Source organism: Manis javanica, chromosome 4 (assembly GCF_040802235.1).
Source record: "Manis javanica isolate MJ-LG chromosome 4, MJ_LKY, whole genome shotgun sequence".
NCBI lineage: Eukaryota > Metazoa > Chordata > Mammalia > Pholidota > Manidae > Manis > Manis javanica.
This window is the reverse complement of record NC_133159.1, coordinates 59,161,696-59,180,000: the sequence shown is the minus strand read 5'-3', so window position 1 is coordinate 59,180,000 and position 18,305 is coordinate 59,161,696. Positions and strand designations below refer to the sequence as shown.

General features: G+C 35.6%; 1 protein-coding gene across 4 annotated transcripts in view; it reads left to right on the top strand.

Moving 5' to 3' along the window:
• The window catches only part of NEGR1 (neuronal growth regulator 1), a 923,904-nt gene that overhangs the window by 535,196 nt on the left and 370,403 nt on the right, over nucleotides 1-18,305 (top strand). For all 4 annotated transcript variants that reach the window (XM_037024383.2, XM_073234125.1, XM_073234126.1 and 1 more), the window contains exon 3: nucleotides 16,029-16,154. In XM_037024383.2, the coding sequence (XP_036880278.1) occupies nucleotides 16,029-16,154 (126 nt within the window). The remainder of the gene's footprint in view (nucleotides 1-16,028; nucleotides 16,155-18,305) is intronic.

Below are 18,305 nucleotides of genomic sequence, written 5' to 3'. Positions count from 1 at the left end.
GGCAAGTCCTCAAATGTTTTGATGAGTTTGTACAGCACACAAAAAAAAAGGCAGGGGGAGATTCAAGATGGCGGTGTGAGAGGTGAGATAGAGAACTCCTCCCAAAACCACATATAATATGAAAATATAGTTAATACAGCTAATCCTAACAGAGCAACAGGAAAGAAGGCTACACCAGGCTGCATACACCTGGAGAACAGAGCAGACCTCATGAAACAGGGTAGGGTACCAAAGCCATGATCCAGTGGGACCCAAGTCCTTTCTCGACCCCAGCTCACCAGCGGGAGGAAGAGAAATGGAGTTGGGAGGGATGGAAGCCTAGGACTGCTAAACACCCGCCCTGGAGATCTGCTTTGGGAGCACAAACCTACATTGCATTGTGCTCTGGAGATTAGTGGGGTTGGAAAGCTAAGACAGGCAGAATACTTGGAGAGACTGAGATTTCAGCTGTTTGTGGAGGACAGGGATCCACATCCAGCCACTCTGGGACAAAGAAAAGGTGAGCAGTCTGAGAGGCTTCCTAGCAGCAAGAGGGCTGCTGAAGGGGTGGGTTTTGCATGGAGCTTGCTGCTCAGATAAAAGGATAGGTGGAGAAGGTTGTCAGGGTGCACTCTGCCCACAAGGTTGGGAACTTTCAGAAGCTTCAGGTGCTCAGTGCCCCTGGATGGCTACTCAGCTCCAAGGACCACACTGTGATATGCAGCCTGATGTGCCTTTCTCCTGGCCTGCCATCACTGGCTCACAACCATCAGTCCCTGCCCTGGCATCAGACCAGCCAAAGGAAGGCCCTGCCTATGGTAGCTATAGATGCAAGCACAGAAGCTTACACCTGTGTACTGGGCCCAGTGGTTCTGGCAGTGGAGACAGGCACTGCAGCTGGGAAACAGGAAACAGCTGTTTCCTCACCCAGGCACCAGCACTGCTCCCCTGCAATCCCTGACATCACTCCAAGGACTGAGCAGCTCAAGAGACTAGAGCTTCTGGGCACTAGAGGGCACCACATAGAAATATGAAAGGTCAAAGGAACCTGGTTCAAACAAAAATCTCAGAAACACTGGAAAAAAGGCCAAATGAAACTGAACTCATCAATATTCCTGAAAGAGATTCAAACTAAAAATCATAAACATGCTCATGAGAGTACATAAAAATATTCAAGAACTCAGGATTGAGTTTAGGATGGAGATTCAATCATTAAGAAGTTCCATATCTGAAAAGAAACATATGATGGAGGGATTTAAAAGCAGATTAGATATAGTAGAAGAGATGGTAAATGGAATAGAAATCTTTCATTCTTAGAAAGAGTATTAAAAGAACTGTGTGACCAATCCAAACAGAACAAAATTCGCATTATAGGGGTACCACAGGAAGAAGAGAGTGGAAAAGGGATAGAAAGTGTCTTTGAGGTAGTAATTGCTAAAAACCTCCCCACTCTGGGGAAGGAGATATTCTCTCAGGCCATGGAGGTACAAAGATCTCCCAACACAAGGGACCCAAGAAGGACAACACCAAGACATAAAATAATTAAAATGGCAAAAATCAAGGATAAGTACAGACTTTTAAAAGCAGCCAGAGAGAGAAAATAGATCACATACAAAGTAAAACCCAACAGGCTATCATCAGACTTCTTAACAGAAACCTTATAGGTCAGAAGAGAATGGCATGATATATTTAATGCAATGAAGCAGAAGGGCCTTGAACCACGAATACTCTATCCAGTAAGATTATCTTTTAAATTTGAAGGAGGGATTAAACAATTTCCAGATAAGCAAAAGCTGAGAGAATTTACCTCCCACAAATCACTTCTACAGTGCATTTGGAGAGACTCCAATAGATGGAAGTATTTCTAAGTCTAAATAGCTGTCACCAGGGGAAATAAAACCACAGCAATGAAAGTAGACAGTTAATTACTAAGCAGATGCAAAATCAAATCAACTATCCCTGAAGTCAATCAAGAGCTAGATATGATACCTAATATATAAAGAATGGAGGAGGTAGAAAAAAACCATTAGCTTGTGTTTATAATAGCATACAAAGTGAGTTATATTAGACTGTTAGATAGTAGGGGAATTACCCTTGAATCTTTGCTAACCATGAATCTAAGGCCTGCAATGGCAATAAGTACATAACTATTGATAATCAGCCTAAATGTAAATGTCCTGAATGCACCAATCAAAAGACTTAGAATCACTGAATGGATTAAAAAAAAAGGACCTGTCTATATGCTGCCTACAGGAGACTCACTTCAAAACCAAAGACATACACTGACTGATAGTAAAGGGGTTGAAAAAATATTTCATGCAAGTAATAGGGAGTAAAAAAGCAGGAGTTGCAGTACTTCTGTAAGACAAAATAGACTTCAAAGAAAGTAACTAGACAAAGAAGGACATTACATAATGATTAAGTGGTCAGTCCAACATGAGGATATAACTATTATAAATATCTCAGCACCCAACACAAGAGTACCTACATATGTGAAACAAATACTAACAGAATTAAAGGGGGAAATATAATGCAATACATTCATTTTAGGATACTTCAACACACCACTCACTCCAAAGAACAGATCAACGAGACAGAAAATAACTAAGGAGACAGAGGCAATGAGCAACATATTAGAACAGATGGACCTAACAGACATCTACAGAACATTCCATCCAAAAGCAACAGGATACACATTCTTCTCAAGTGCACATAGAACATTTACAAGAATAGATCATATACTAGGCCACAAAAAGAGCCTTGGTAAATGCAAAAAGATTGAAATTGTACAAACCAGCTTCTCAGACCACAAAGTATGAAACTAAAAATAAATTACACAGAGAAAATGAAAAAAGCCCACTAACACATGGAGGCTTAATAACATGTTCCTAAATAATCAATGGATCAATGACCAAATGAAACAAGATCAAGCAATATATGGAGACAAATGACAAAAATAATACAACACCACAAAATTTGTGGGACATAGCAAAGGCCAAGCCAAGAAGGAAGTATGTTGCAACACAGGCCTACCTCAGGAAAGAAGAACAATCCCATATGAACAGTCTAAACTTACAATTAACAAAACAAGAAAAAGGAGAACAAATGAGGCTCAAAGTCAGTAAAAGAAGGGACATAATAAAGATTAGAGCAGAAATAAGTAAAATTGAGAAGAATAAAACAATAGAAAGAATCAATGAAAGCAAGAGCTGGTTCTTCATGAAAGTAAACAAAATAGATAAATCTCTAGCCAGGCGTATCAAGAAAAAAAGAGTCTACACAAATAAACGGAAGCAGAAATGAGAGAGGAAAAATCACTACTGACACAACAAAAGTACAAAGAATTATGAGAGAATACTATGAAAAAATTATAAGTTCACAAACTGGATAACCTAAAGGAAATTGACAACTTTCTAAAAAATGCACCCTTCCAAGGCTGACCCAGGAAGAAACAGAAAATCTCAATGGACCAATTAACAGGAAGGAAATTGAATTGGAAATCAAAAAACTACCTAAGAACAAAACCCCTGGACCAGATGGTTGCACTGCTGAATTTTATTAAACATTTAGTAAAGACCTAATACCCATACTCCTTAACTTTTTTGAAAAAGTAGAAGAGTGAATGCACCCAAACTCATTCCATGAGGCCAGCATTACTCTAATACCAAAACCAGGCAAAGACAGTGCAAAAAAAGAAAATCGCAGACCAATATCCCTGATGAACATGGATGCAAAAATAATCAACAAACTATTAGCAGACCTAATTAAAAAATACATCAAAAAGATCATCCATTATGAACAAGTAGGATTTATTCCAGGGATGCAAGGATGGTACAACATTTGAAAATAGATCAACATCATCCACCACATCAACAAAAAGAAGGACAAAAACCACATGATCATCTACATAGATGCTGAAAAAGCATTTGACAAAATTCAACATCCACTCATGATAAAAACTCTCAACAAAATGAGTATAGAAGGCAAGTACCTCAACATAATAAAGGCCATATATGACAAACCCACAGGCAACAACATACTTAACAGTGAGAAGCTGAAAGCTTCAGCTTTAAGATTGGGGCTAAGACAAGGATGCCCACTCTCCCCACTTCTATTCAACATAGTACCGGAGGTCCTAGCCATGGCAATCAGACAACACAAAGAAATCAAAGGCACCCAGATTGGCAAGGAAGAAGTTAAACCCTGTTTGCAGATGACATGTAATTGTACGTAAAAATCCCTAAAGAATCTACTCCAAAACTACTAGGTCTAATATCTGAATTCAGCAAAATTGCAGGATAAAAAATTAATACACAGAAATCTGTTGCATTTCTATATGCTAATGATGAACTAGCAGAAAGAGAAATCAGAAAAACAATTCCATTCACAATCGCATCAAAAAGAATAAAATACCTAGGAATAAACCTAACCAAGGAAGTGAAAGACCTATACTCTGAAAACTGCAAGGCACTCATGAGAGAAATTAAAGTAGATATCAATACATGGAAACACATTCCATGCTCATGGATAGGAAGAATTAATGTTGTCAAAATGGCCATCCTTCCTAAAGCAATCTACAGATTCAATGCAATCCCTATCAAAATATCAATAGCATTCTTCAACGAACTAGAGCAAATAGTTCTAAAATTCATATGGAACCACAAAAGACCATAGATAGCCAAAGCAACCCTGAGAAGGAAGAATAAAGCTGGGGGGAGTATGCTCCCCAAATTCAAGCTCTACTACAAAGCCACAGTAATCAAGACAATTTGGTACTGGCACAAGAACAGACCCATAGACCAATGGAACAGACCAATGGAACAAAGAGTCCAGATATAAACCCAAGCATATATTGTCAATTAATGTACAATAAAGGTGCCATGGATATACAATGGGGAAATGACAGCCTCTTCAACAACTGGTGTTGGCAAAATTGGACAGCTACATGCAAGAGAATGAAACTGGATTATTGTCTAACCCCATACACAAAAGTAAACTCAAAATGGATCAAAGACCTGAATGTAAGTCATGAATCATAAAACTCTTAGAAGAAAATATAGGCAAAAATCTCTGGAATGTAAACATGAGCAACATTTTCCTGAATGCATCTCCTCGGGCAAGGGAAACAAAAGCACAAATGAACAAATGGGAACACATCAAACTAAAAAGCTCCTATACAGCAAAGGACACCATCAGCAGAACAAAAAGTCATCCTACAGTATGGGAGAATATATTTGTAAATGACATATCTGGCATGGGGTTTACATCCAAAATATATAGAGAACTCACATGCCTCAACACACAAAAAGCAAATAACCCTTTTTAAAAATGGGTGGAGGATATAAATAGACACTTCTCCAAAGAAGAAATTCAGATGGCCAACAGGCACATGAAAACATGCTCCACATTGCTAATTATCAGGTAAATGCAAATTAAAACCACAATGAGATATTCCCTGACACCAGTTCAGATGGCCAACATTGAAAAGACTAGGAACAACAAATGCTGGCAAGGATCCGGAGAGAGGGAAACCCTCCTACACTGCTGATGGGAATGTAAACTAGCTAAACCATTGTGGAAAGCAGTATGGAGGTTCCTCAAAACTCAAAATAGAAATACCATTTGACCCGGGAATTCCACTTCTAGGAATTTACTCTAAGAATGTAGGATCCCAGTTTCAAAAAGACATATGCACCCCTATGTTTATCACAGCAGTATTGACAATAGCCAAGAAATGGATGCAACCTAAGTGTCCATCAGTAGATGAATGGATAAAGAAGAGGTGGTACATATACAGTGGAATATTATTCAGCCATAAGAAGAAAACAAATTCTACCATTTGCAACAGCATGGATGGAGCTAGAGGGTATTGTGCTCAGTGAAATAAGCCACACGGAGAAAGACAAGTATCAAATCATTTCACTCATCTGTGGAGCATAAGAATAAAGCAAAAACTGAAGGAACAAAACAGCAGCAGACTCACAGAACCCAAGAATGGACTAACAGTTACCAAAGGGAAAGGGACTGGGGAAGGTGCTTGGGAAGGGAGGGAAAAGGGGAATAAGGGGCATTGCGATTAGCACACATAATGTTGGGGGTGGCACAGGGAAGGCAGTATAGTACAGAGAAGACAAGTAGTGACTCTATAGCATCTTACTACACTGATGGACAGTGACTGTAATGGAGTATGTGGTGGGGACTTGATAATGGGGGAAATCTAGTAACCAATTATTGCTCATGTGATTTTATATTAATGATACCAAAATAAAAGATATAAATAAATAAATAAAACAAAAAAAGGGGTGTGTGTGGAGGAAATTCATGTGTAAAGATCTGGCATTCCATGCCTTCCATTTCCTAAATGGAAATTATCAGTGATAGTTTTCCTTTTTAGACTGGAGCTCTGCACCAGGCCTTATCACTTATCATGTATGCATGCATGTTTTCTCTTGGCCTACATTGGTCATGCATGTTACTTGTGTATTCTTTCAGGTATCTTTAATTCTTAGTATAAATAATCAGGGCTTTGATCCTCATGGGAAGTTTTCTCATCTATATCTGGAGTCTCTGCTTTGTTCCATTGTTTATCTTGATAGCAGTGCCACCGTCTTGGTTATACCTTTATAATAATAAATCTGAGGTTAGGTAATGTAAACCCTCCACATTTCATTATTTCTTTTCAAACCATGCTTAATCTTGGTGATTTTAAACAACTAGCACTCTGTATTTTACTCACAATAATGCAATTTGGACACTATTTTGACTTCCACTGGGATGACTTAAAGAGTTAAGGGCCTAGAAGATTTGGTTTCTTAGGTGCTCTTTTTATACCTGTTGTCCCAGAACTTCTCAATGTAGGGACCACATGTAGTGTCTCCAGGGCAGTCACTCTACTTAAAATGGCAACACAAACCTCCAAGAGTGAGCATGCTCAGAGAACAGGGCAGAAGTCAAATGCTATTTTATAATCTAGTCTTGGAAGTCACATAGCATTACTTCTTCACCAACTCTATTATTTGAGGCAGCCAGGAGCCTACTCAAATTAATTATGTGGTCAGGGTATAAAGATATTACTCATGATGGGATACATGTTAAAGAATTTGGGGCCATGTTATGAAACTGCCATATAAGCCAACTAAACAAAAAAGTAAATGTGTGGGTAGGAGAAGAAATTGGGGACTGGGTATGTAGAATTCTGCTTTATGATAGAACCCTCCCCTATCAACAAAAACAAGTCGTTAAATGTCCCACAGATATTAACGTTTGCTGTAGGTATCCTTTTGTCAGACATGTTTGCAGTGGGAAAAGTAAGAGAACCATAATGTCCTATATTGAATCATTCCCCTACCAGTTCATATTCTACAGGATGTACAACTTATAGAAGGAGACTCTTTATTTCTAGCCAAGACTTAAGCACAATACCCTGGTGAGCTTCTTGGACCACATGGAAATCTCTGGGATCTAGATAAAAATATATGCACCAAAAGACTGAAATGAAATATAAAAAATTATTAATAGTAACTCTCTGAATGAGATTATCTTAAATTGAATCGCATGAAATCGTTGGTAGCCATTTATTTGTAATCTACCAAATGACAATTTTAGATGTTTCAACCTCATAGGTCATTTTGAGTTTTTCTTCCTCATCTCTTATATACTTTTCCAAGGGTGTGTACTACTTTCATAATTAGGAAAACAAATACTATATTCAAAGAACAATGAAACAAATATTATAGAGAATGCATTATTTTTCTGATTGTGCTGAAATAACAAAATTTTGCAAGTACAAAAAACAGCATAGCAGCCTATAGATATAAAAATCCGCTGAAACACATTTATAGAAACCTCAGCCTAACAAGGAAATCTCATATTGGACTGGAAGAGGCTTACCTCATGAAATCAGGAGCCAGGTGTTACATTATCACTCTGTGAGTCCAAGGGTAGACATTGGACTCTGGTGTTTCAGAAACACTAAAGCTAGCTTTTTGCTATGGGAAATGTTTGCAAGGAAGGCAGCTGGGTTCTAGTATGATACAGCTGGGCTGTTTCCTCTCGTTTATGTGGAGAACAGTTCAGTGCCAAGGATGAGACAAGAAAAGTTCATCCAGGCCATTCCAGAGGGCATTTGCTGGCTCATTTTCAAACCGAACAGTGCATCTGGCTGCCAGGTTTATGGGAATAGTGACTACACTGAAAGAAGGTGTCTGCTCTCAAGATTAATTCCTGGAAGGGAAATCGTTGGCTCACTGGGTAGGACATTTTTTAAGTTCTTAAAGTATACTGCCAAATTGTTTCCAGGAAAAAGCTCAATATTAATTCTTAATAAAATGTTACCATCACTGCAGGTTTTAAAGATAGAGAGTTCTTTAAGAATATTGCCTCGCTAGGTGTGGACACCTATATTTATGTGCTCTAAGGTATTTCCATTGTAGTGTTCTTCCTATGTGTTTTGTAACTCTTTTCTGCTAAGGAAAAGGGTGAGTTAAGCAGGCACTGTAGATTCCCTGTGATATACAATGCTGCTGTAAGTGCGCTCTAGCCTCTCTGCTGCTGCCTGAGGGGGTAGCTGTTATTATGGTCCTGATTTTAAGCAGTATTTTATGTCTTTGAACCATCCGAGTAAGTGAAGCCGAAGCTAGCCTGAGGTACAACAGGGATTTGAACTCTGATATATAAACACTCATGTGTAGAAGCCAGCTATTGATCCTCTAGCCAAAATGAAGCAAAAATAAAAGTCTTTACAGTCCAAAATATTGAAACTCTTGTATAGTAATGTTTTATTTTTGCCTTCAAAATGTTTACATAGCAGGTGAGAAAGTTGCTGTCAACCAAAAATTTTAAAATCATTGCATAAATGTTAAGCTACTAAAACCTATCCTTTCTCAAGCTTTTATTCTCAAATTACAATGATTGTATATTAAGTATACATTTAATCCTCATGTAAGCCTCATCCTGGACCTTCTTAATATAATCCATCTAGTATACTTGTGTATGTGTATTTGTGTATATATTTGTATTTCTTCGGCATAGAAAATTTATTTAGCAAATACTTATGCCTTCCTTCAATGAGAAAAACTGCCTTATATTTAGAGATGACTTTTTTTTCATCCACTGATGCATAAGGAATGTATTAGGTAGTCAAGGTAAAATAGAGAGAAGGGGAAGAGAGAGGAAAACTTACCTCTACTTTGACTTTTTTAGGTTTCTCCCTCTCAGATGTTTATGTTCTTCACTCCATTGCTGACTGGCTTGCTCACTGCTACACAGAACCAATTCTGCATTTTCCCAAAGGAAAATAATGCAGTGAAAAACAGTTGCCCATGGCACCTTTCTATTTCTAGTATGGAGCTACTCGCTATACCCATTATGCTTCCTTCAGGCAGTATAAAATAAATGCAAGCTATTAAGGCACCCTATCTTCTAAGGATACTTACATTTTAATATTAGGCCCTTGTAGGCAAATAACTACTATGAGCATGTGAAGGAAGGCCTGTCTAATTACAGTGGAGATTTTTAAATAAATAGTAAGAGAAGTTTATGAAGCGGTCCTTCTAGTGTCCTGTAATCAATGTTTCATATTCTCTAGGTTTTAAAGCTCACTCCACACCTACTGGTCTAGGATGTCCTGAGTCAGCCATCCCCTTACCCCAGGACTGTAAAAAAACCCTCATCAGATTATCTTGATAATTTGCTGGGTACAGGAAACTGTTTTTAGCCATCAAATTCCACTCAAATGTCATCTGTTTCATAAAGTCTTATATAACATCAGTACCCTCTCCAATTCTGACTCTATAAGCATAATTGGATTTATTACCCTGTGTTCTCAAAGCACCTTATCATACAAAATCTACTTGGTAGGATTTGTATCTCCATATTATAATTAATAGCGTTAGTTCTTTCTAAATCTTTAGGCATGTATGCTTTAAGAATAGTCCTTCTACTCAATTTGGTGCCCAATAAATGTTTATTGAATAAATAAATGGATGGATGTATGGAAGAATGAATTAAAATAGGTCACTGCATCTTTTGTCATTTTATATAGCTGACTTCCTGAAGTATGCATAGATTGAAAAAAACTTGTACATAGGTTTTCTAAAACAAGAAAAGCATGAAATTAAGCATCATGACTCAAAATTTGAACTGAAGTCTGAAAGATAATTTTTCTGATACATATTCTTTGCCCCCAGAAGTAATTCTGGTATATTCCATCAGTAGGTAATTCACAAATCTAACAAGTTTGCGTTTATAAGTCACACTTGAGTATTTTCTCCTTCAACCAGTATCTAAGTAACGTGATAAGGATTGAGAAGCTATAGAAATATCTGAATGTCATAAACTATAGAAAATCAGTTATAGTCTATGAGCTGTAGAAAACAATGTTGCTAGATAGATGCAGGCCAGAAAACCACCATGCACCCATAAGCAAACCAATTTAGAAAAAAAAAGAAAATCATGAAACAATTTCTTCTCTCAGTTTGAGAACAGCACCTTTTCCAGGAGGTTTGTTATGTAATGTAGAGAGTAGATCTGCTTTCACGTTTTGGGGGCTGGCCAAGACTGAAAAGGGAAGTAAGTGCCAGCTTAGGGAAAGGAAGACTGTGCTTTTGATATTGCCAGCCATTATCAGGTATGGGAGTGCAAAGAAGAGCCAGTCCTCCCAAGATATATAGTTCTGTCTAGCTTGTTGACTCCAGCAGTTTGGAAAATCATCAGAGATATCTTTTATTCGAACTAACCCAGACTCCAAGTCTGTGGAGAAAAAACAAAGCAGAAATAATATGTATATACTCTTAGAGTCAAATCCTTTTAACTCTAAATTTTCATAGCTTCTTAAGTAAAAACAAAAAACAAAAAACAAAAATTAACCAACTCACACATGCTACCTAAAATGTGACAGCCCATTCTCTTGAAAATAAATGTATATAATCATTGTTCAATTATTTCTCTGGGTTTTCATGGCACAACTATGATAGCCAATGCAATAGGGAAATGCCATGGTTTTAAATGAGTTAAAAGAATATTGAATCCCCAAAGTCAGAGAAGCCTTGAAAAAAGTCACATACAACCCTTGGCACTATAATTATATTTTCACTATATTCTCAGAATTTATATTTTATCACCATTGCAATTGTATGATATTCTATGGGAAATCTTCATTACGAAGGCAAAGAAATATTAGCTCAGCACATAAAAGAACAATAAAATAAATATTTGTTGAATATCCCACATGTGTCAGGCCCTTTTCTAGAGGCTAGTGATAGGCTGTCAAATAAAGTAAACAAACAAACAAAAAGGCTTTCCTATGCAAAGCCTTTACTTATGTTCTATGAAAAGAAGACAGGCAATAAACAAGTGATGAAATTAAATACCAGTGACAATGACAGATTGTAAAAAATATTGTAACACAGAAACTACAAGAGTAAGAAGGGACAGTGCGGTTGTAGGCACAAATGGTCGTTTCAACAAGACGCAGACTCAGAAAAATCTGTCTTGCTTTAAGATGATCAAAGTCATCAGTGACGCAAGGCTTTAAGAAGAAATTTTAACCTTTTAACATCCATTCAGAAATTCACACTTCTGTTTCTTCTTTGTGGTAAGTTTTTGGAGTAGAGGAAGTCACTGGGAGAAAGGTGAGTCAGCAGGACACCAAAGAATAGAATCTTTTTTTTTTTTTTATTTCTTACTTGGCCTCTTGTCATATTTGGAGAACAGATCTACTGATTCAAATAAATATATTAAAATCTTTAAAGGTTTTTAGTAATTAACCTGAAACTTCAGAGAATGAATGGGAAAACACTGAGTGTACTTGACCATAAAACACTGCTGTGATTTTTCATACACTATCTAAGGAAGCAGGTGGTTTTTTTGCCCAGAATATTGTGGTTACAATAAATACTGAACTGATGTTTTTTCAATAATTTGTGAGTATTTGTCGGCCACATTAAATACATATTCCATCCACATTTTAGCCCTGACAGCCTAAAGAAGGTCTCCAGTTGGATTTGCATATATGTGGTCTTTCATGGGCTCTTACAACTCAAGAACTTGATGGGGGCATTTAGTTGATTCCAGTGATCCAAGGCAACTGTCCAGATCCAAATAGTCTATGTATTGTATTTATAGTTAAGATGACCATCATATACATCTTCTAAGGCTTTTAAATATTATGTGTGACCCAATGTTGAATGTCATGCAACTTACTATAAGTGTGAACTCTATTATTTCTGAAAATCATCTACAGGAACTTTTAATGTAATAAAATACTGTGCTCATATATTTCTTACAATATGCAGATTAGTCACCCTAATATAGACTTCTCAAAATTTTCATGGTTATGTTCCAGATTACAAGATGAATTCTTGGAATAGATGTAAGTTAAATCTGTGACGGCTGCTCATTAAACAAACCAAAAACTTATTTTATTTATATAGAACAGAAAACATGTACACATTAAAAAATAAGGCCATTCACAAACTCAACTGCATATCATAATTCAAATGGTGGAGAATAATCCCAAATGGTTATTTAGTTTAGATACATATTCTACAATTTTCCTTACTGATACTGCTCCATACTCTTCCTGAGGACGCTGTGATAGATGACTCAAATGGGGGAAGGCAGGTTGGGCACTTCAGATTGAATACTTTTTGGTGAAACCAAAACCAACAAGAAATTTAAATTACCTTAGTGAATCTAAATCCACAGACTCATCTAAATATGCATCATCCCATCACTGTGGTAAATACTGAAGAGGAGTTAAAGACAGGTTACTAGGTAATAGGAATTTGAGATTTGTGAATAATTAAAGGCAAAGCAGATTATTAATTTGAGCATCCAAGAGTGATCCCTTTTTATATGGGAATTAAAAAAGAAGTTCCACTGCAACACAACTTTTCAATCCACTTCCAACCTCTGTTGTTTAGAAAACTTCCAATTTTATTGAGTCTTTCTAACTGGTGATACACAACAATTAATTATGAACACAGTTATAAAGTCTTGTATATATCCAATGAAGGTCCCATTAGGGGAGAGAGATTCTGAGATTTAGTATGAAATTTAGAACTCATACTCTTTGTTGTTTTTATTTATGGTGTCATGATGATGATGACATTGAAGATAATGTTATAATTATTTTTGTGAATTAAACACGTTTACATTTAGATGCATAACTCATCCTTTATTACTGTGCCCTACATCATAAATACTTAAATAATGTGCACAGCATTCCAAAATATTTACTAAAATCCATATTTAGTGACTTAAAAATTATTGAATTGATTGAACACATTTGTTCCTTTTTAAACAAAATATTTCTAAGTTAAATTTCTAAATGAAAAAGGTTTGAGGGAGTTTGAAATAAAGTAAATTAAAAGGAATATACATCTAGAATAGAAGTTATTTTGACCATCCTCATTTTTCTGTTTTTCCTATGCAGGTGCATAGAATATTGGATATACCATAAGACATGCTGCTTTGTCATTCAGAAAGCTCAATAGAGTCCTTCCCATTTGTGTGTATGCATCATTTACACACTTTTGTGATCCAAGAACAGCTACCAGACCCAGATGGATTTAATATATCTGAGATATTATCATTCTTCCAGGTTCCTGCCACCAGAGTAGAAGCAGCCCTTTTCTATTTTCCCTTTGCCTGATGACCCCTGGGTTCCTCCCAAACTCTTCCCCAGTGCCATACGGTATTCCAGAGGACGAGTTGGCAAGACCTCCATTTTCTGTTGTCCTACATCGAGGCTATTAATAGTTTTTCTCTATTATAAATAGCACCGCACTGAATATCTTTGTGCACAAACTATCCTACATGATTCACTTTAAAAGAAACCAACAAAATTAATCTCTGCTTGCTGTTTTGAACCTAGAAGGCATACCTATTAGACATACCTTACTCATAGAATGGGAAAGGAAAACATGGAAAATATTTCTCTTCTCTTAGTTACTTATATTTCTCTTCTCTTAGTTACTTACTTGTCCATCTTCCTCTTTTAATTTTAAGTTCCTTGAGGGCAAGAATTGTGCTTTGAAATGTTCACTTTTCTGTGAGTCCAGAATTATTCCCTCCATAACACTCAGTAAATCTTGAAGTCTTGAACCGAATATGAACGGCTCTGAATATTCAGCAAAGCAACACCTATTTTTGCCTCTTCCAGCTGCAGTGCATGTGAAGGATTTTTCATTGGCCCTCTTTACACACAGCATCTGCTACCAACAGGTGATGAGTCTGGGGAGAAGAGCCTTGCCGGAGGGATTTTTCCTTGCTAATATCCTCTTTCCAGGTGTATCTTCCCTGTGGCATATCCTGAATAATGAGGCCCCAGGAGGTGATTGCAATCACTGAGCTGACATGTCACACCTGGAATTGGACAATCTTCACCCACCACACAATTTCCCAAAGTTAAATGTCAAATCTAAGGTTATTGCTAAGGGACTTGTTGTTTCTCTGTGCAGTCAAGTATTGTGCATAATATCAGTTCACCACTCATGTTTACCACTTGAAATATAACAGATGTGTAAAGATAAAATTAAACTGCTTTAAGATCAGAAAGAATTGACAATATAATTAGAGGACAGAATGCATGGTCATTTTTCTTAAATATACAAACCTCTGTTCAAAGTTGAATCAATTTTATTTTTGAAATATATAAATAAATTAGCCAGACTACACTGATCTCTGTGTACTACCTTCTATATGAACAATACTTCCAATAACTATACTAGATAACTATTTTTTCAAATTTATGATTTAATTTATTTTAAGTACTATGTAACTTTTATTAGTAGGCACTGACATGTATGTGTTTGTGTGTGATATATATATGTACATATTACACATGTATTTAATAGTTTACTATATCCTATGCCTATGTCCATCCACATATACAAATGATATTTTTGTTTAATGTTGTAAGTTTATGTGTTTTAAATCAATTCACCAGTAAGTCATACATATTTTTTCTACTTTCCTGCCTGGATATTTAAATATCTTTATTTCTGTTCTCTTTTAGTTAGGCTAAAGAGGCTTCTGTTTGGAATGATTTTTAGTTTTTAGTATTTGCCTGAAAAGAATTCACTGAAGAGTTTAATGATAATATGTTTGAAATGCCAATTAAAGTATGTCATTTAGAAACATTTACAATGATATGTCACTTAAGAATAAGCCTTTTTCTCAATCATAGTAACAGTTACATATAATCAAATACTTTATATTTGTAATAAAATCATTCTAGATTCCCTTCCAACAGAATTTTGGTTCCATTAAAAAATTAAAGATGATATTCAAAGTGTGGGCAATTTAATTCCTCCTTGTGATAGATTTTAGTTACTGTTTCTTTTTTTAAATAACTGAAAACATATGTCTTGTGTAAAGAAACCCTAAGAATAGAAGAATTCCAATTTAAAAAATTCTTTAATATAGTAAATCAGAACTTATAGCACAAGCCAGTCATATACACTAGCAACATGATCAAGTTCTCACAGCAATATTAAGACATGGGAAAAGGACTACTGAAATTAAATTAAGCACCCTGAAAAATGTGACACTGAAATCTTACCTTCCAATCCTGTGCACGTTTGACCTCACTCAGCTCTTCAATAAGCATGTAGGCATAAATGTTCTACTATTTTAGGTTTCTTTCAGATTTCCATCTTTATTTAATCATTTCTACAAGAAAAACATCATTGTAGTGAAGATAAATATATGAAATAGACAGATTGACTATATTCTAGTTAACTTAATAGAAGTATTCACAATAAAATTTTAATTTAAATGATAATGAGAATTGTTATTACATATTCCATTTATCCTGAAATATTTAATATCTAAAAATTAGGGAAAAATGCAACCCACCACCCACCAACAAAAAACTCTAGAAGAGTAATGAGGATCTAGAAAATCTATCTTGTGAATAATGAGAATAGGCCATTAACTACATTTCACCACCACAGCTTTATTGCATAATATCATGGAGTTGACCATATATAGTTCAACAGAATTCTATTTTTTTTTTCTGACCATTGCATGTTTTACCATTTCAGTTCCTCCGAAGATATATGACATCTCAAGTGACATGACCATCAATGAAGGAACCAATGTCACCCTTACTTGCCTGGCCACTGGGAAACCAGAGCCTTCCATTTCTTGGCGGCACATCTCCCCATCAGGTAAAGCAGAAATATACATGGCCTGTGCTGTTCAATATTCTCTTGTAACCTCACTTGTGCAGAACTTCAGAATCAACTTTTTTTTTTAACATCATTTTCATGAGATAAGCAGGAAATGTATTTTTATACTTATTCTTTATACCTAAAGGCACTGTAGTTCACAGAAGTAAAGTGAACATTTTCTGTCAGAGCCCAGAATAGAACCTACGTCTCTCAACTCTTAGTCAAGGTTATTTTCATTTCTGTATACTGGGTAATCACAAATCAATAGACAAAAGGAATCAAATCAAATGGAAATACCACAAGAGAAATATCTTCATTTAAATGTGTAAGGTTTTTATTCAATCGGCATTCACATGTTAATAGGCCAGCATGAACTGCTAAGGTAATCAAGGGAGAAAGAAATTATACAAATTATGAGGTTGCTAGGTCTAATTTCAAAATGCAGTTCAGAATCAAGGATTTGGCAGTTAGAATTAAATTTTAACTGATGAGGGATCTAAAAACCCAAGAGTTTAAGTAATTTGTACAAGATCACACAGCTAGGTGAAATTAAGGAATATAAAATGTTTATGGGCTTCTGGTGCTTCTGCTATGGTGCACATCTTCCTAAAGAGATTAAGGAAGCTTTAGGAAGTTGGGGGTAATCATCATCAAAACAGCACACCACACAAATAGAATCATCAATTTGTGTAAAATTCAAATATTTGAACTATATAGCTTTCAGGGCACCAGGTACTTTCAGTGAATAGGATCCCACCACATTTCACATAAATTAAATTTGATTTGATTTGTTTTATAATTTTGGTGAAAATAGCTCCAACAAGTCTAGTATGATGAAACTGCCAGTAAGAAGTAAGAAATGCACATTTTATGTAGGCGTAGACAGAGTGCAATTGGAACATGTATTTTATCCACTAATGCTTGCTTTAATATCACTTATCTGTAAGTGTCTTTCCATTTCCTCAGTTATGCAGTAGGTCTAATAAGATGTACTCATATTGTATCCTTAGTATTATCATTAATATGAAAAAAAATCAATAGCATTATACACTTATGTATATGTATATACATAATATACATTATGACCCCTATAATACTACTGAAGTATGAGTGTTCTCTCTTGACTGCCAACACTTTACTCTTTAGAGTGGCTACGAGTCATAAAACTGGTATGTGGGCACTGAATTAGGAGCAAGCTGCTCTGTGGGGTGTTAGTGACACAAAGCCAGACCAGCAGTTAGGATGCATATGCTCATACCTCAGCATCCTTATTCAACAGTTCAGCCAATCCTAGTGCAAATTTCTTAGCCTCAGTTACCCTCAGCTAGTTTCCTACTTTCCAAAAATTGAAGGATAAACATTATTGGCTATTGTGAGACTCAAAAAAAAGGCATAAATATGCTTTAAAATATATAAAGTGATATGCAGATTTATGGTTAATTCTCAATCATCTTTCCAGGCTTTAAGTCTGATGTGACAATATGATTTTTAAAAGATTGAAGCATGTAATCTCCATCTTCATATAATTTAAGAGTAATATTTTAGACTTAACTCTCCTGCTTTGTGGTGCTTGTTATTATGCATATTCTTATTTTTTAAATGCTTGGATACATTTTAGTTTAATTAAATAGCATGAATGTCTGTTAGTGGTTATTAAAATAAAGAGAATGAATAACATCATGTAACTGAAAGAAGACAGATTGTGTTTATAAATTAAACTCTGCAATAGATTTGTTTTTCTGATCCTGCCATACAGAGTAAATGACTAAAATTAGCATAAATATTAACTATTAGCCAATGAATAGCTACACATAGTATTTTTATAAATGCTTCCAATAATTTCAAATTATAATTTGTTAATGATCTATATTTAAATGTACAGCAACTGTGGAGTTTCTACTTCAATTAACATGACTGATAATTCTATTAGCTTTCTTCAACTTATATATTTATATTTGAAAGCAAAACTATAAACTTCATTGATGTCTATATTTTACTGAAGAAATCTCATATCAATATTTTGCATATTCTCTTTTCTTTTGCTATATCACAAAAGAAAATGTGTCTCAAAACACTGGTCACCATGAGAACAATGTGTAGTGGTAAAAACTAATATAGATATACCCCTTGTCAATATTAGAAGCAATG